Source organism: Patagioenas fasciata, chromosome 12 (assembly GCF_037038585.1).
Source record: "Patagioenas fasciata isolate bPatFas1 chromosome 12, bPatFas1.hap1, whole genome shotgun sequence".
NCBI lineage: Eukaryota > Metazoa > Chordata > Aves > Columbiformes > Columbidae > Patagioenas > Patagioenas fasciata.
In genome coordinates this window covers 22654678-22674746 of record NC_092531.1, presented here as the reverse complement: position 1 = coordinate 22674746, position 20069 = coordinate 22654678, and the positions used below count along the sequence as shown (strand labels likewise).

Sequence of the window (20069 nt, the reverse complement as noted above, 5' to 3'; positions counted from 1 at the left end):
CTCTTTTCCTTTCCTTTGGGGGAAAAAGGTTATTATGGGGATAAAGGAGTAGCAGTCTTATGTTTTAAGTATTTTTTAATGTTTTAAATATACATGATTTTGGTATGTTAAGTTTATACAGACAGCCAGAAATACTTAATGTGAAGCTGACTTGTAAAATTAATGATTTAAATGTAGTCTTAATTTTGTGGAAAAGTTAGAGGGTTTTTTTTCCTCCCTATTTTAACCGAAATAATGAAAGGCTAACAGAACATTTTCTCCAGATTTTTATTATTTTGTATTTCTTAGGCACTTAGTCAATGATTGATGTTTGTGCTTTGAAATAACTTTCTGGAATTCCGTCATTACTTTTCACTGAGAAATTGTCACTATTGTAGCTCAGTGTTATTTGATGTGTTTGGAACATATCTTTGCCTTTCAATCTGAGGTCAGTGTTAATGGCCCAGTCATAGCTTTTCAAGTGCATTTTTGTATGCATTTTATGGGGTTTTTCTGAATTTATTTTGCTATTAAATTGGAGCACATGATAAATAACTCGTTATCAGTAACTTCCTAGGCTGCTGATATAACAAGTGTATTTAAGGCATTCCTGGTTCCCTCTCTTGCCATCTCTTTGTATGCCCATTATTTCGAATTGTCCTAATCCGAGGCATGGGAAAGATACTTTCATTTGGTAGAATTTTTCTTTTAATTAACGATTCCCCAAAATATTATTGCTTGTAACTACAAATGAGCTATGTAAAGGTTTCTTTTAGCTTGAAGTCAAATTTTATATTATTCTTTATCTTTCTTGAAAAGAATTGTATTTAAAATAAACATCAACCTCTGCATAACATAGACTGAAATGATCCATTATGCATGGTACTTTGGAACACTTCAAGTCATATTTCCCAGGGCAACAAAATAAGCAAAGAGAAATCACTTATAGGCAGATGTAAGGGAGCAGGGGGGCTGTTGCCTTTAAAGGAGAGCATTAGGCATCAGGTCAGGTCTTGGAAAATTGAATTTTAATTAGCTACTTGCATGTCTTACAAGTTAAGAGGATAAATGGTCAATGACTCAGTAGGGTATTTCCCACAGGATATTGTACACATTTGGTAATTGGTATGCTGCTTCTACGTGTGATGTCTGAAATATCCTCGGAACTGATTAGTCCGTCTTTGCGTTTACCTGATGTACTGAATGATAAAGTCCTCATATTCTTTTTTTATCTGATTAGACGTAATTCAGGTATATTGGGATTCTACAGTAAAATTCTTAAATTGGCACAAAGATGGGCAAAACTTAATGAGCTTTTAAACTGACTACCATTGTCTTTTGTAGTTGGCACTTCTAGTAGTAGATTCTAAATTTCCCATGTACTGAGGGTAAGTAATGCAGAACTTGTAGCAATATGCTCATGTAGCTTTTTCTAGGCAAACATGACAAAACCTCCAAGACTTCTACAGACCAAAATGAATTCCTTGCAAGATCAGTGCCTGAAGCCCTCATTAATTTTAACACCACTTATAATTGATTCTGGGAAGTAACAGATGTTATTTATATTCTATAGTCTTCAGTTTAAGACAACAGTATATACATGAAGTCTGCCTGTTTTCAGGACACATTACTGAAACTGAATAAAACCTAAAATGCCGTTTTCTCTTTGTGATCGATTGGTTGTTAGACTACGCCATAGCTGGCCTGATTTATGAAGAAATCATTTGATGTTATTGATCTGTTAGCTGAGATTAGTGTTCCCATGGGCAAGGCTGCTTGAAGGTAAAGGGGCCCAAGATAGTTGGTTGGTGTTCAGGGACTGTTTCTACCAGGCACAAGATCAGAGCATCCTGACATATAGGAAGTCAAGGAGGGGAGCCAGGAGCCCCGCGTGGTTAAACAGGGAACTGCTGGGTAAGCTCAAGTGGAAGAGGAGAGTTTATAGATCATGGAAGGAGGGGCTGGCCACTTGGGGAGAAGATAAGGCTGTTGTCAGAGGGTGTAGGGAGGCAACTAGGAAAGCTAAGGCCTCCTTAGAATTAAACCTGGCGAGAGGGGTCAAGGACAACAGGAAGAGCTACACCTGTGAGACCTTTCTCATCTCCAAAAAATATATATTGTCTTTAGCGAGTGTACTTAATGCTCTGTTGTGTAGAAGGCTTTTCTTTTTATTTAAAGGATTGCTGGGCAAAATTTTTTCTCTTGCATAGAATGTTCAATATGAATTCAGTTGATCTGTTTTCCAGTACAATATGCAATTTCATTAATTTATTTACAAAAGCATGTTTACTATTACTAATAAAAAACCCCAACAAATCAGCATTTCAAAAGACTTATAGATTATCAAAGTAAATATGTTGAAACAAGCATTCCTAAATTCCATTAGTTTGGGTCAACAACTGTGCTGAGCTGCCTCTGAAGTTCTGGTAGTCATTTAAAAAAAATAAGTAAATTCAGATGTGTTGCTGTCAGGTTGAATTAAAATAATTTAGTCAATGTAATTATAAATCTAAAATTCAGTTTGTGTTTCAGAAACCCTTGAAGAGTTTTGTATGGTGCTAAATGCTTTCCACATGCAGTAATGGAAGTATTAATTTGACGCACAGGCTAACTGAAGGGAGTTCCAGTGCCTATGTAGTCATGTTGTTCAAAGATCTGTTCACGTATTTACTGTTGTTTGGTATCTCTGCTTTCAAATGATATCAAGTTCAGCTGGTGTGTGGAAAGGATTTATGATATGTGGGCTCAGGCAAAATATATTACATATATACTTCTATACTTTTTTGGGTGTAAATCTATGAACACCTTGATTGCATAATATATAAAGACTAATGGTAGCACGTTACAAGCTTGACTTTTCTTTCTATGTTTCAATGCTAAAATGAAGTTTAACCATCAATATGTAAAAATCAGGATGATTTACTTTAGTTCTGAGATCAAAAAATTAGTATGGCATAACAAATGAAAGAATTTTGTAGCATAAAAAACCCACCATTATCTGAAGTACTTTCATCTTCTATATTTATTTGCTTCATTAAGCAACTTAAGGAATGGATATTTCATTTTAACTACACCTATTTGTAAACCCAGAAGTCAGATTGGCATGTTAACTGATTTTGGTTTAATTCTATTTCCTTTAAGGTAGATTTGTATTTCAGCAAGCAAATTCCTGACTCAGCTTTGGTGTCTGCTTTTTCACACAGACTGAGTGCAGGTAGATCTCTATCCATTCACTTTAAATTTTTTAATTGTTACTGTTTAATGTAAATTTTTTTTTATACCTTCCTTGAAATTGTTCGTAGTCTAATCTGGAAAAAGTGCAGGAAAGTTCATAATTGCAATTGTCAACTCAACCTACAGTTAGGAAACATGTTATCATGCAGTTTAAGTACTCTATCAAATATACGGTATTTTTTTTCAGAAGAATCTCAGCAGAAGATAAGAAGGTAAACTATGCTTGTTTACTCATATGTTAGCAATGCTCTTCCAAACTATATTCTTGCAATAGGAGATTTTAGTGGAACATGCTATTAGATCATATTATTGCTCTCCGTGCAGTTCTTCTAAAAGCAGAGAGCTTTGTTCTTTGAACTGCTAGTTTTCTTTTTCCTAAAAGATCTCAATAGGGTGCTCTGGTGCTTTTTCATCTTTTAATACTTGAGGATTCAGTAGTAAAGCCTTATGGGGCTTCTTGTATTAAAGGTCACTTGTCACGTCAAAAGGGAATTTTGTTAAAGCATTATTAATAATATGGCTGAGGTTACTCTTGTCTGATCAGAAAGTTTTGCTTAATTTGCCCTCAAACTGAAGTGAAACTAACAGTAAAGTTCTACAATACCTTCATATTGAGGAACTGAATTCATGTTTCTGCTTGTTAATCTCTAGCATGTATTTGGGTACAAATTGTTTATTTGAAAGTCACGAAGAAACTGGGACAGAGGCATCTACGCTGTGTTGGATACTGGTGATTTTTAGAGATTCAGCTCAAAAAAACCCCTAACATTGGGAGAGAGGAAATGAAACTTGAAAGAAAACGTTGAATTAACTTTTCCTGCAAAATGATTGGAAAGTCCTGAGAACAGCTGAAATCATGCACATACTTTACAATATTCTGTTTTCCATACGAGCAGTTTCACTTGCTTCAGAAGCAAGTTAGAACAATTGAGGGGGAAATGCACAATTACGGCTGAGAAGAGGAGGCTCACCAGCAATCTGCTAACATGTGGTCTGTATTACAGAGAAAAGTTGGTGAAATCTTGACTAGAATGTGGTCTGTGTCTTGATTTACATTCCTTTCCAGAAAGAGTTTCTAATATAGAAAGGTCAAGTTCTGCCGTCAGATGTCTCTGTGCAGTGCCCATGAGACTCAAGAGAAACATGCTAAAAATCTGAGGTCATAAATGTATAATATAACATCTTCCTAAGCCATAGTGACTACTTGTCCAAAGTCCCTACAGTTACCATCATTTAATCCCCGTAATTTGTAAAACACTTGAAAATTCCTCAAATGTAAAAGGAATAACTGAGTTTAACCCTACCAAAAGCCACCTTCCCCTTGCAAAATTCCTCGTCTTCTTTCTCTTTACTTACTTACTGATTTACTTACTCTTTATTTACTGATTAGGGATAGTAATGGAATGATGGAGGCTAATGCTTAAAGTGTACGAGGAAACATTGAAACCATGTCCGTCACCCTAATAGGTGACAGTGGGCTTCTGGTATAATCTTTTCTAGGCTTGTGCTAGATTTGAAGGAGAATTATAATTGATGTGGAGTTATTTTAATGAAGTTTTAATGATCTTAATATCATTTGGCAAATACAGAAAAGTGGATTTGTGAAATTTTGTGAAGACTAACGTTAGCTTTTTGCTTTACTTTATTCGTTACGGTGTTAGTCCAAAGCTTGACATGTCTCCATTCCAAAGCAGCCAAGGATTCTTAAGTGGTGATATCATCAGTGAGAGAAGATAAAAATCCCCTGAACTCGTGTGCCGAGGCTAATAACAATGTGGCAGAAGTTAAAATTTAAACAGCTTACGTTCTTCTTTGTTTGATTTTCACACTGCAAACTAAATTATTTCCTTATCTGATTGAAAAAGTTATGCATGGTGGTGGCGTTGGCTTCGTTTTTTGCGTCTTGAAAGAATATTAAATGCTAAATCTTTCTACATCAAAGGAAACTAATTACATCTATCTTGAAATTGATCTATTATGTGTTTGGATCTTGATAGCTGAATTCAGCTGGAAAAGTGCACTTTATCTTTAAAGCTCAAAATTAGTGTCTAAGGTGTAGTGGTTACCAGCAAGACACAGAAGCGAAAAGTAAATGGAGACTTGTCTTAAATCTCCGACTCCTTTTGAAAATTTCAGTCATGATGTTCTTATCTATTTTTACAATTTAGTTTCTCTCATGTGGTAAAAACACTGGTGATACAAGTGTATACTTGATTTAGTATTCTTATCTTCTAGGGCAAGCCATAGAAAGGGCTCAACAAAAGAAGGACCTTTGTAAATCTCACATTTCTTCATCTGTGTAGTAATTCTCTCTGATGTACACCATAATTTGGTCTACTTTTAAATACAAAACAACCCAACTCAGGCAGCCTTTCACAACATTATCTCACAGGCTGTTAATAAATTCCTTGTCTGTTAAGAGGAAGTCTTATTTTCCACCTACAGATTGACAGTTACCGTTGAAATAACTTTAATGCTTTGAAATGTTTATCGTTGGTCACTGTGAATGATTTGTCAGAGTAATCTGAATAGTCTATGTAAAAAGTAAGCAACTGGTTACATTTCTATAAATGTGGAAAACACTTCTAATATCTGCTATCAAAAATCAGTTTGATAAACAAATACATGTAGAAGTGGCTTCTTTAGGATGAGAGAGATAATTTGTCATCTTTTAAAAATTATATGTCTATATAATACTTGAAGTCTTGCCTGTTCCTTTAAAGATGGTATCAAGTTTGTAGAACTAGAACTGCTTCGTCTGGGTGTTTCCATCTGAGTGTTAAGCTTTGTAAAATTACCTTTTTGTCTGTGGAGTCCTTGGCACACAGAGCGAGGCCTGGAGAGTGGGATTTTTCAGTTCCTATTATTCAAGTCCAATTGAGTTCCGGCACTGTATTTATTGATCAGTAGAAATGCTTTGTCAAAATGCCTGAAATGCCTGTACACCAATGCGTGCAGCATGGGGAATAAGCAGGAGGAGTTAGGAACCTGTGTTAGGGCAGGAGATTATGACCTAGTGGCAATTACGGAGACATGACTGGAACGTGGTCATGGGTGGCTATGTCCTTGACAGGAAAGACAGGCCAGCCAGGTGTGGTGGTGGAGTTGCTCTTTATGTGAGAGAGCAGCTACAATGTATTGAGTATTGTCCAGGCATGGATGAGCAACTACAATGTATTGAGTATTGTCCAGGCATGGATGAGGAGCGAGTTGAGAGTCTATGGGTGAAAGTTAAGGGGCGGGCTGGCAAGGGGGATACAATTGTGGGCGTCTACTATAGGCCACCAGATCAGGGTGAGGAAGTTGATGAAGCCTCTACAGACAGCTGAGAGCAGCCTCACAATCACCTAGAACAAAAGAGCAGTAGTTTATCTCACCTTGCTTACACAGTTATTTCCTACCTTTGGTTCCTTTCTTTTTGAAAATTATTGCACTACAAAAAGAAATGTGAAGTAAAATGTCTGTGTTATAACAATGTCTGTCTTCAAAGGCTGAACAGGACAAAACCAATCTTAAAATGGGAGGCATATTTGTAAGCTTAATTTTGGAGTGGCTTTTCTGAGTCCATTCAAGTAATTAACAAGTAGCATGTGTGAATTTTAGTGGGATGAACAACAAGTAAATTTAGGATTGATGTATCAGCATATTTAATAGAATTCTTTAATCGCCATGTCATGTGGTACTTTGGAATTTGTTGTGTTACATCTTGGTCTAATATTATTCAGAAAATACATTAGCAATTACTAATAATCATATTATGAAAAAAGTGTCCAAGAACCTTTGTGGACTTTTTTTGTCTAAGTTCATTACTAAGAATTTGTAAATTAGATTCATCAGGGCTGGGCACTGCTCTGTGCTGGCTCACACGGTTAAGCAATTAAAAAGCTCAGGTCGTAAGCCTGATTTTTGTGAAAAGTGACAGATTTTTTTTATTTTTAGTGCATGATTGTTGCCAGACACTAGTATAATTGATGTACTCTTGCCTTCAAATAGGAAATAAAAGAACAGAGAGCTTTAAGTTTTCTTTATGGTAATAAGAACACTGTATTGTGTGTCAAGAAAAGAATGAGTCTATCTGAAGTAAGATTTGGTAACTTGATTTCTCTGGTTCACATTACACTGTGAAAAGAAGCTGTTCGCCTCCCACTCTAAATCATTTTCCTTTTACCAGCTGGAGAAGATCAGAATAAAATAGACCCATCCCTTTTCTCAGTCCCTGGTGGTGATGATGATCCAGCATTTGTTTTTCATTCAAACCACATGTTGAATAAGTGAAAAAGAGGAAATACATGCTGGTCATAGGTCAGGTGCAACACAGAGTTTATACAGATTTATTTTCTTTGTAGCATCTGCTATCCTGGATTTAAAGCCATTGAATGCTCTTCTGCTTCTATTTATTTTAAGGCAGGTTTTCTTAAATAGTGACATTTTGGGTTTTGGCATATCCTACTGACCAGACATTCAACTTCAGAGCTGTAGAAACAGCTCGATTGTGCAGATGAGAACTCTGCAGCAGACTGGCTCTTCAGAATTTAAACTCCCTCATGATCTCATAGGGTGGAAGCTGACCTGCTTTGTTTCTGGCCTCAAATAAAGACTAAGCCAAAAAAGAACCTGGAAAAGTATTAGGGTGATAATGGGGAGGTGGGTTAAGAGCTTCTCTGTTTATCACTGCTCAGGCACATAGGGGAGAATGAGGAGGAAGGAGCGCAAATATACTGCAATCTACAAATGCAAATTGAATTTTTAAGCGCATAGAGATTATGAGCTAAAGATTTAACTTTTCTCATAATAAGTTACATGTGCATTTAATTTCTACTCCATTAGAAGTACTGCAGTGCTCATTGCTTACCATTGAAGGATAATCAGGAAAAGTGACTGTATATATCAATATCAGCTTTATTTGTTGTCTTTATTACTCAAACACTTCTGGTAGTGTTTTTATAGCTCTGGCTAAATTATGAATGATGTCCTGTTGGTTAGAAATTTGAAGGCAATAATTTCAAATTGTTTTAAATGTGCCAGCAAGCCGGACAAGACTAAATATACATTTATAGCAGCTATTTTGCAGATTTATAGCTAATATATTTTTCTGTATTTTTTCTTATCACTACAATTTAAGCTCGGTTTTCTCCAACCTGGCAGCATTTAAAAATATAGTAGGATTAGAATTAATAGCTTACTATATGATAAAATAAATTTTACAAGATTCATATTGCAGAAACGGGAAATCCCAAATGGGCATATGGGGGGGGGAGGGTGGGAAGAAAAAATAAAGCATTCTTCAAAATAAGATTAATTAAGCACTTGGAGGAGCTCGTCAGCAGAGACTGTGCAGTCTCCATCATTAAAGGATTTTAAAACTTGACTGAGCAAGGCCCTGAGCAGCTTGATCTAACTTTGAAATTAACCCTGCTTTTGGCTACAGGTTGGACTAGGTGACCTTTGGAGGGCTCTTGCAATCTGAATTGTTCTAAATTTAAACCACCAAAAATAAGTGTGAGCTGTACCAAGGATCAGACATATTAGAAGGGGGAAAAAAAGTCCCTTTTGTTCTTCAGAGCTATAAACAGGCTTTTTTTACAAATACAGAGGGAATGCAATGGGAAATGTGAGACTGAATATCAACTGTCACACCAGGGACTTCAATACTGAGATTATGCACAAATGTTTGAACAGATACTTTATATGGACAGTGAGGGATTTTGAATCTGAGTTTTGTAATTAGAATAATTTCAGCTTTTTTTCAGCTTTGCCATCATGTTTATAGTCACATGTAATATGACAGTGGGTGATTTTTTGTCGTTTTACTTTTCTTTTTCCAATTTCCATTAGGAATAGGAGGTCTGCAAGATTTTGTGCTAAAGTCTGCAACACTGTCAACATCGCCAGCTTGTTCACCATTTACACCTCTCAACTTTGAAGCTACACCGATTGTGCGGGTGGCTGTTGAACCCAAACATCCAAGTAAGTTTAAAGAAAACGGGGATGGTAACGCAAATTCAATGTGGTAGCAGTGCAGCTTCCCAGCTTTAGCGATTTGGCTAGTTAATGATCTATCCACTGAATCAGAGACTGACCCAGTGTAAAATGAATGTATTTGTTGCCTAGAGGGCCATACTTTATTGTCCTTGCGAATTCTTCTAGCTGGCCAGCTCGTGGCTCAGTGGGTGAGGAGATAACAGATGACCTTGTGCCCTTTATGGGCAGACTTAGCTGTTCCACAAGGAAGACACTATGTGACTATAAAGGTTCACTATTCCTATACTGTGAAGGTATCTTTGCGTTTTTCACTTCTGCTGGTATTCTTTTATACGATGTCACTAGGTTCATGGCACAGATCTGCAGTACTGCTTCAAATTTATTCCCCACTCTGCCTTCTCTACAGAGTAGTGTATCTCTGGCTATATTTGAATTTCAGCCCAATTTCCATTTGTTATTGTAGTGTTAGTAGAACAAAAATAACCGTCTTTCTGTTCAGTTACAAAATACTCTTAACACTAAGATTACATGTTTTTCCAAATGTGATTGGACAGTTTAGCAGCTGTTTGTCCTGCATGTTTGAATAACAGATAATCATATATTGTACATCTTGCATTTGTTAAAGCAGTTTTAAAATATTGGAAATTACTGGTTCTACTGAGTGTAGTATTAAACTGGAAATGTTAAAGAAACATAAATCTAGAACTACTGACTGATTTTGGGGGTAATTTTTTTCCTTATGGAAATGAAGCTGTATCATTCTTACACCATTGCTTAATTTCTTCTCACTAGTAACTTCTCAATCTATGGCTTGAACTAAATTTGTTAGAGGGACAGAAGCCTCAAATGTAGCTACAAGTGCAAAAGTTTCCTGAAAATCAGCTGGCGCTTGCGCTAACAGAAAGCTATGCAAAATTTGGCCATTGCAGGCTCAGTTTGGAAGCAATCAGTTGTCTGGTGAGCTGCGGATAGTCTTGAGGTGGCTCTGGCACATTGGCACACACAAGTGCCTTGGATTGCCACAGCAAACCTCCTTCAAAACTGCACCTGCTTGTTTGGGGAAGTGACTCAAATAAATACAAATTATTTCTTTATGTATATTTTGAAAAATTACTGCACATCTTCGCATCCACATCCACATTCTGATATGGTTGCCATAAGCTCAAAAAATCTACTCATCCCTCTCAGTGGGCTTAAATGAAAATCTTTGTTCAACTGTGTTCGCCATGTGAACTAACACTGTGTTTTTTCCACTTTTTGTTTATTTTCATGTCTGGTTTTCAAGGATGCTTTTCTATTATACCTTTACAAGCTTAGAATTAAATATACAATATCATATTTCTTTTAATAGTCTCCAAGAGAATGACAACTTCAATGTCACTCTTCCTTCTGAATATGAATATGCATTCCTAGGAAGCTTGTGGGTATTCTTTACCCCATAGGTAAAATAAAAAGAAGAATCATAATTAATTTGTATTAATTGTATTAATTAGGAAAGGCAGCTGAGGTGAGGTGTTTATGCATGGCTTTAATGTAATCTAGCCAAATTTGACTCAGCTGTGGTTGTTCATTCTCCATTAACTCTTTTTAAACACCTTCATTTTAGGGGCAGCTGTGTCTTGTTTCACTGAAAAGGTCTCACATTCTCTTTAGGCTGTAGTAGCACTGAAGCTTCTCGGTGGCTTCCAGCTAGTTTAAATCCTTCTTGTGCTTTGTTTGTTCTTATACCTTATAATTAATCCGTATGGAATTATTTTTGGTTTTATTTTAGTAAAGTTAACGTGTTAGTACTTACGTATTTGGAGCATTTTAAGCGTTAGCAGTATACCGGTTGCTACACTTAGGAATGAAAGATTGCGAAGAAATACAATTACTCACTGAAAGATGACTTTAAACAGTTGTAATAAATAAGGAAGGTTATATGTTCTCATAATTTGTGAAAATGAGGAGTGAAATCCTGAAATTGTTAATCGTTTCATATCAATAACACTTAATTTTATTATGAGCTGTGTCTGTAGTGAATTGTATATAGGAAGGAAGATAACATAGCTTGATATGCTAAACCTATTGTAAAACTATGTAAAACAAAAATGTGCAATCTATTCAAATGTATCATGGTTATGGTTGTACAATGTGAATTTATCATCAATATGTAAATTCTTGGTGATAAATTATGAGTATAGATTATAACTTCAGTTGCTGCTCCTAAACCATACCACTCCTTGTGATTCATAAGCAGAAATTAGCCCACAGAAAGACCTCCAAACCTAGCTGAAAGTTTTTGAGTATTCCTAAAATGTGTATTTGTGTTTAGACTTCTATAAAAAAGAGTGTTACTATTTATCTTTTTAAGTATAACCTGCTTCAAGTATTCCTCCTTTGGTGTTTCTTTGTTAATAATACCTTATTTTACCAGGTGATATGCCTCAGTTGGTCAGAGGAATGAAGCTTTTAAACCAAGCTGATCCATGTGTTGAAGTTTTAATCCAGGAGACAGGAGAGCATGTGCTAGTGACAGCAGGAGAAGTTCATCTTCAGCGCTGCTTGGATGACCTGAAAGAAAGGTTAGAGGGGCAAGGAGGAAGACATATTTTTAGTTCAGTAGGTGTCTGTTGTATGTCCATGCAGTATGTAAGTAATTCATCCTTTTATCGTGCATTGACATGCTTGACCAACCTCATTGACTTTTCTTGCCTTTTCTTAATTAGCCCAAAAATAAGATTCATCCAGAATATAACAAATGTGTTTGTTTCTTTCCATTAGGGAATTTATTGTCTTTGAGAATCTTCCAATATAAACTCTTCTAACAAACTTAAGAGTGTTTAATGACCTGAAATAATAGGGTTTTCTGGTATAGAATTGATGGTTTAATTTTTGTCTGTAGTTAATGGTCAGTTTGTTTTAATTATCTCCCATAGTTTCTTTCGTTTATGTTTTAGTTTTGTATAAAGCTGTACTCACATAAGTAACTTTATTAAAAAATTATAACTTAATTTTAATTGGAACGACTGTACAATGTAAATCTGCTTAGGTTGTATTCGGGAGAGGGATTGGGTTTTGCTGCTACTAATCACAGGTCTACACATGAACTAATTATCTGGCCTCATTCTGTAACGAATGTGTCCCTCTGGTGATACTTGGGAGTAGCTGCTTCACTTGAAATTTGCTCCTCAAGCCACCTTAAAGGCATTCCACTGTAGGCAGTCGTTGACTTCTACCCTCAGAATAGTGCCCTGTGTATTTACATTGTTACCAGATCACCATTCAGAATGATCCTTTAGATTTGGAAGGAGAGCAGTGGGTTAGGCTTCCACCAGCTAATCACAGTGTGAAGCCACTGGGAGCTTTTTTTCCCTACATCAATCCTCCTGCTCCTGTGCTGCCGTGTGAAGTTTCACGCATGTGGGCAGCGCAGCGTTGTGTGGATTTGAATCTGCTGTAACAGAAGTGTGGGGAAAACGGGAGTATCAGATCTCCAAGCCTTCTTAGCTGCAGAGGGAGTATTTGATCTGAAAACGTGAGGATATAGCATCTGGTGGCTCCACACGCCTTTACTAAAGCCTGTTCAGCTTACCCTGTGCTTCATCTTTTCAGAGTATCTCACTCTAAGAACAGCTGTGTTCTGGTTCAAATAGGGTGTCCATCTTGCTCAGCATCGTGTCTCCAGCAGCGTGGCAGATGTCTGGGGAGAAGTAAAAACAAAGCGACCATAATGCTTAATCGTTTTGAGTTCAGAACCTCTTGTCGTTTGGTTATTGGTTAATCCCGATCAGTCTGCCCCATACCCCTCATGATTTTGTAGACCTCTGTATCCTTGAAACATCTGAAGGCTGCTTTCAGTTTCATTCCTCTGATCATCCTTATTCTCATTTTCTTGTAGTTCTATTGTACCTTGTTTGATGGGAGAGAACAACAGCACATAGTTGCAAAAGATGTGGGTGAATGAGGGATTTATACAGGGGCACAGCAGTGCTATTGCTTTTAGTTTTTTCAGTTTCTTTCCAAATCTTTCTGAAGATGTGAGGAAATGCTACTTTATTGAAGTACATAACTCTTTTAAGAGTTGAGTTTGACGTGCATTATCTAGTAATCTGTGTTGCAATCAAATTTATTCAAGATCATCTGTTCTGTGTTAAGACCATTGCCCTACCTTCCCTCTCCCCCCTCCCAAGTTTAAAAGTATTTTATAAATTTTGAACTAATTTTTAAACTTTACTTTATAGGTTTGCAAAGGTACAGATTAGTGTATCAGCGCCTATTATACCATTCCGAGAGACAATAACGAGACCTCCAAAAGTTGATATGGTGAATGAAGAAATAGGAAAACAGCAGAAAGTTGCTGTCATACACCAAACGAAAGAGGACCAGAATAAAATTCCTGAAGGTATTCAGGTCGATTCTGATGGACTTGTTACAATATCTACTCCAAATAAACAAGCTACTCTCAGTGTAAGAGCAGTGCCACTTCCTGAGGAGGTAACTCGACTTCTTGAAGAAAACAGTGACTTAATTCGAACTATGGAGCAATTTAACACATCTCTGAATGAGGATAAAAAAACCCATGAGATAAATCAGAAGACTCTTGATAGGATCAAGGAATTTAAACAAAAGTTGGAGCAAAATCTGACGGGAAGAAAATGGAGAAATGCTGTTGATCAAATCTGGTCATTTGGACCACGGAAGTGTGGGCCTAATATTTTGCTATATAATTTTGAGGGCTATAAAAGGTCTGTGTGGCAGTGCCTTGGGAACGCTGTGAAAGAAGTCGGTAGATACAGAGACTTTGACAACAGCATAGTAAGTGGATTTCAGCTGGCTACCCTTTCAGGTCCCATGTGTGAAGAACCCCTCATGGGTGTTTGTTTTACAGTGGAAAAATGGGAAATGAATAAAGTTGGAGAGATGCTGTCAACTAGTAGTCAGGATTCAGTGGAATGTGATGCCACAGAACATAAAGAAGATACCACTCTGGCAAGCAGTTGCACCGATGAAGCTTGCAGTGCGAGTGAACACCAGGACAGCAGTCAAAGTGTTACAAAATCACCTGAGAAAATTAGTAAACACAAGGGAGAAGTTTTACTTGCAGATTGTTATGGTCCCTTCTCTGGACAACTGATTGCCACCATGAAGGAAGCGTGTCGTTATGCTTTGCAAGCAAAACCACAGAGGCTTATGGCAGCAATGTACACATGTGAAATTATGGCTACTGCAGAAGTTTTAGGTAAGACAGACAAAGTAAACCTTTGTTGAGAATTTCCTTCCTGAGTTCCAAGGTGAGATTTTATAAATTAGACTGAACCAGAAAGTGTAACTTGATTAAAACTTTTCTCAGAAGTTTTTTATAGTTCTCCAGTAAATTTCTACAATGCCTCTCTGATGCCTGTGAATGGACATTCTGCCTCATAATTAAGGATTAGTTCCATGAAGAGGTGAGGAAATCTATCCTGTTTGTAAAAGGAGTGCAAAATCTTAGTTAATGCCATTTCAACATGTTTTGAGTTAATATAATAATCAATATAGAAACAAAATCAAGAAAAAGAGAGAACCTTAAATTATTGTAACAGTCCAGCTGGGTAGATTTTTTAATATTTTTTTTAGTAGCATCTGTATCGTTCTGGTATGCAAGTTGCTCATTTTGCAAACTCCGTGCATACCAAATTTGTGTCACTTATATTACCTTACCGCTTACACCTACTTAAACTTGTTTTTATGACCTATTTACAACAATTCTTAACTTACCCAAGCATTTGTTCTTGGAGTTTTCCATGGGAATTGCTTGCACAGTTAATCTGATCCAGCGCACCAAGATTTTGTTTAAAACTGTCTTCCACTACATTTAAGCTATCAGCAAATTTCCTTTGACTGTACTACTCATGACAGAAATTATAGCATATCCCATGTACAATAATTGAATATTCAGTTATTTGCTGTAAAAATCTCAGCTGTTGTGCACACAAGCATCATGGACCACTCTCCATCATCTTTGCCAAGTCTTGGGAAACGGGAGAGGTGCCTGAGGGCTGGAGGAAAGCAAATGTCACTCCAGTCTTCAAAAAGGGCAAGAAAGGACCTGGGTAACTATAGACCAGTCAGCCTCACCTCCATCCCTGGGAAAGTGATGGAACGACTTATCCTTGGTGCCATCTCAAGGCATATCAGGGATAAGAGGGTCATTAGGGGCAGTCAACATGGCTTCACCAAGGGGAATTCGTGCTTGACCAACCTAATTGACTTTTATGAGGACATAACAAGATGGATGGATGATGGCAGAGCGGTGGACATGGTCTACCTTGACTTGAGTAAGGCATTTGACACAGTCTCCCACAGCATCCTCACAGCTGAACTGAGGGAGTGCGGTCTGGACAATCGGGTAGTGAGGTGGACTGGGAACTGGCTGAAGGGAAGAAGCCAGAGAGTCGTGGTCAATGGGGCAGAGTCCAGTTGAGACCTGGATCCAGTGCAGTGCCTCAGGGGTCAGTACTGGGGCCTGTATTATTCAATATGGAAACAAGGCTTTCTTTTTGAAGTAGCATCAGATTTTCAAAATAACCGTTTTAACTATTTTGAATAGGAAGATGTTGGTGATTGATGGTGCTAAATCCATTCAACTTATTAATGTAGAGGTAGAGCCAGTATTTCTTCAGTATACTGCAGTCTGCCTATAGTGGTAAAACTGAAGACCTTATATCACCTCTTTGTGATGCTATTAGCTGAGGCAATACTCGTGACTGCTTGGATGACATACATGTAGCTACGAACCATTTAGTAAGCTATAAATTGTCTTCTGGCTTTTATGATTTCAAAGAATAATCTTCAGTGAATTATGACCATAAAATATGTACATCTAAAGTGCTTTGTGATAAATGTTACCTTATTTATCTCATTAATTTGTGTGCAAAACTTTCCAAGTCCTACTTAAAACGATCAGTAGAATAAATATTTTGGAGTCTAATATGAATAACCTATAAAGTGGTTTTGAACTTATTTGCTTTAAAAAATGGCTTTAATATATACTGTGTGGTACATACACAGTATATTTACAGTGGCCAGCGTGATGCTCTTTTGCAGCGTGTATATTTAAACTTGCATTTTGAAGCAGTTACTGAGTTGTGACCCTTTGATATCTGAGAATTTTCCGGACTCACTGAAATTTCTGTAGACTTGAAATTGCTTAATTATGTTAACAAAGGCTATACATGCGTGGCAAAGTCCGTGACTTATCTTCAGAATGCCTTGATCTTTTTGTGATTTTAAATATAGAGTCTTAAGTATTTCCTCAATTGCCTGATGAGCAGTAAGATGACTGTTGTGCATAATAAAGGTGAAGCTCAGTCAGAGGAGCAGATCCTGGTAAGGGCATGAGGAGCTAAAATGATCAGTGATGGCAGAAAGAACACTTCAACCCACATTTTATTAGAGAACTCTAAACCCTGATTGGTGCTGAACTGATGCTTCATGACCTGCATCCAACAGGAAGATTTAGCTGTACTAGCTGTCTGCTTGGGCTGAATTATCTGAACAAGTGCCAGATTCTGTATTAAAAATATAATTGCAAATAAATGCACTCCAACATTTCCTCTGGTATCGCACAAAAGGCTTACAGTATATATGCGAATCCGTCTATGTGGATATAGTATAGAATAGGTAGCATGTATTCCTAAGTACTGGGTGTTTCTAGTTATTTCCAGTAAGAGTTAGTACTGCCCAGCTATTTACAAGGTAGCAACATGCATTCATGTGTTTTCAGTGCAATATAATATAAATATTTGAACTTCTTAGCAATTGATATAAACTTGTTCTTCACTACAAGGTACTTTTAAAGTTTATTTGTACATCTAATACTTACTAACTCTTCCCATTTGTAAATGAAGGTATTCCTAAAACATTTTTGCAGTGCAGAGGTTTTCTTGTGTTTTTATTATCTTGATTAACACGTGTATTTGCCAGGCTCTGTCTGTAGAATACTTAGCCCATAAGTTTGCAAAAACATTTTAAAAAATCAGTGCCTGCTGTAATGTTGAACATGGGCATTTTCACAGCTACTTTCATGATACATACACTGTGTTTCAATGGACTGAACATTCATTTGGAAAAGAGAAATAAAAACTATCCATGACTAACTCAAAGCTGAATTAATTAAAAAGCTAATTGAACACATTAAGTGTAATAAATATGTAGTGTTTCAGATAAACTGTGATTAGAATGGCACTGTAGTGTCTGGGACAAGTACCATATAGGGATACAGTGATCCAAACAAGCTTCTAAAGGTAGTCACGATATGGTTCCTGAAACACAGTAATATTTCTTAGTAATGTTTCTCAAATATTTGGTTGTAAGAAATAAAGCAAGGTAGGCAAATAATCTGGCAAACTGCCTTTAAAATTAACCGTACAATTGCATAAAATGCACCTAGTGTGAGTATGATCTAGATCCATACAGTAGTAACAATTAATTAAAGGTTACTCATATAATTCTGCACATTGTACTGGCAGAATATGTTGCTTGTTTTAATTTAATTGATCCACTTACAGGGAAGAATTTTAGTCAAATTGTGTGTTTTACTTAATGCTGGAGTTTTCTAAATAAATATTTATGTATTTCTCTTCATGATGCAGAATATAAATATATCAGTAAACTCATCAAAATTATGTCTTTTCAGGTCGTGTCTATGCTGTGTTGTCCAAAAGAGAAGGCCGAGTGTTACAAGAAGAGATGAAAGAGGGGACGGATGTGTTTATTATTAAGGCAGTCCTGCCAGTAGCAGAAAGCTTTGGTTTTGCTGATGAAATCAGGAAGAGAACCAGTGGCCTGGCCAGTCCGCAGCTGGTGTTCAGCCACTGGGAGGTAAAAATATCTATTCACTCCATCTGTTTTGGTGATCTATTTCCTGTAGATGTGGCAGACTGGAATAATAAACGGAAAAGGTTAAGTTTTGGTCAAGACAATTGATTAATTCCTCTTTGAAGTGAAGAGGGAAAAAGTAGCTTTATGTTAGTCTTATTTGCTTTTATGGATATGCTCTTCAGAAATGTATTTATATATTTAGATGGGATGCTTTTTTATTTCAAGAGAAAGTAAGTCCTTCACAAATGAAACTGATTCTTCATAGATGTGTTTTCCTCAATTTTCTGTGCGTTTTTTAAATGAGTTGTCTGGTAAACTTATTTGGGAAATGGAAACAACACACAAAAAACCCCAACCTCCCACTAATAGAAAATGTATCAACAAATCTAATGCCTATGAGAGTTAACCTTTTAGGGGTTAGCAGACATCTAGGTATTTTTTTGTCCTTATATTTTCCAAGTCAACATATATTTTCATATTTAAAGGCAAAGTGAATAGATATAATGCTTTCAAAATGAAGTCTGGTGATATTAAGTTGAGGTGTCCTCAAAATTATTTAATTTGGCCATCTTTGTCGCTTATAGAAATGAAGAGGTGAAAGTGGAGGTGTAAAGGAAATACGGAAATGGGAAAGCTGATGAGGAGTGTCATCAGCTGAGAGTGCACTGTGTTTTGTTCCTGTGGTGTGGATATTAGATCTTCAAGGAGAAATATAAAAAGCTGTTAATCAGAGTTCCTTGTTCAAGACAAACCTGCATTGTAGAGCTCCTCAGAAGATTCCACTGAAGGAGCTAAAACTGGGTTCAGGGGCAAGAGTCAGTGCGTATAAACTTTTCACAGGCAATCTTTAAAATAACTAAAGCCTTAAGTTTTTCTCTTTGTTTGTTGGTTATTTCTTTTTAGTCAAGTGTTCCTTCATTTGGTGTTAGGACCATAGACACTTTTGTAAATGGATTAGGTCTTTTTGTTGTTTGTGTTTGTTTCATCTCCTGATTTATTTTGTGACCTCAAATGTCAAGTCTCCGAGTACAAACAACTGAAGATTTTTGAGGTCAGTAATACTCCATGCAGTTGCCAGTTAAGGTCTGTTTACCACTGTTTCTCTCTGAAGTGTGTGCCGATTTTTCATGTGGCGTAGATTCTTCCTCATTTCCTGTAGCTAAATTGTCCTGGTAGGTAGTGTCTGTTAAATATCTCCCTAGCAGTATTTCTTTGTTAGTAATGGTTGTAACTGCCTCAGGAATTTTATGCGGATGCTAATGGAAAAGGAGGATTTCTGCAAACCAGCTGAGTCATGTGCTGTCAAAAGAGCTGAGAATCCTTGAAACAGTACACTTAGAAAAGTACATTATGTCTTTCTTGGCAGTGGTACCTTACTGGAGTTAGAAAATGCAGCGGACCAGTGCCTTACCTCTCCTCCCTCAGTACTGATTCATTTAATCATCTTGTAACTTAGTCTGACTTCACAGAGAACCACAAAAGGGATAAGCAGAGCTATACTATATGAAAAAGAAGGAGGAAAAACAAGGCAATGCTCTATAGATGGTGTATGCATCGGCTTTGTGAGTCCGGGGATGGTGTATGCATCGGCTTTGTGAGTCCAGAGATGTAGGTGGAGGCAGTGACAGCGGAGGTACCTCAGACCAGGAGTGCTGGCAGTATTGCACACAGCATCTTGTCAGTTTGGGATGTTCTCATCTGAAGAGCAGCTGGTGAGGTTTTGTGGCTTAACTGGTCTTTTGTCTGAACGGGCTCTGATATCAGTGCCCTGAAGGAATATCAGTCAGAAGGATGTGAATTCCAGCTCACCATTGTTCTGTGCCGGTTTATTTAGGATTTGTAGCTACTGTGCTCCAATACTAAGCACAAACATAAACCCCTTGCCTCTCTGACCTTCCCTTCTATCCCCAGACCTTGTGTATATGTTCACTCTGTCATATGTTATGAATTTTACATAAGAAAATGTTCACACATAATTACAGATATGCATCAGAGAGGGAGATTTGAACAACCGGCAACATTTTCTAAAG

General features: G+C 37.0%; 1 protein-coding gene across 1 annotated transcript in view; it reads left to right on the top strand.

Annotated features, from left to right (window-relative positions):
* Positions 1–20069, top strand: part of EFL1 (elongation factor like GTPase 1) — a 57725-nt gene that overhangs the window by 28117 nt on the left and 9539 nt on the right. The window contains exons 16-19 of the mRNA XM_065847866.2: positions 9049–9180; positions 11612–11759; positions 13419–14416; positions 17855–18039. Of these exons, the coding sequence (XP_065703938.1) occupies positions 9049–9180; positions 11612–11759; positions 13419–14416; positions 17855–18039 (1463 nt within the window). The remainder of the gene's footprint in view (positions 1–9048; positions 9181–11611; positions 11760–13418; positions 14417–17854; positions 18040–20069) is intronic.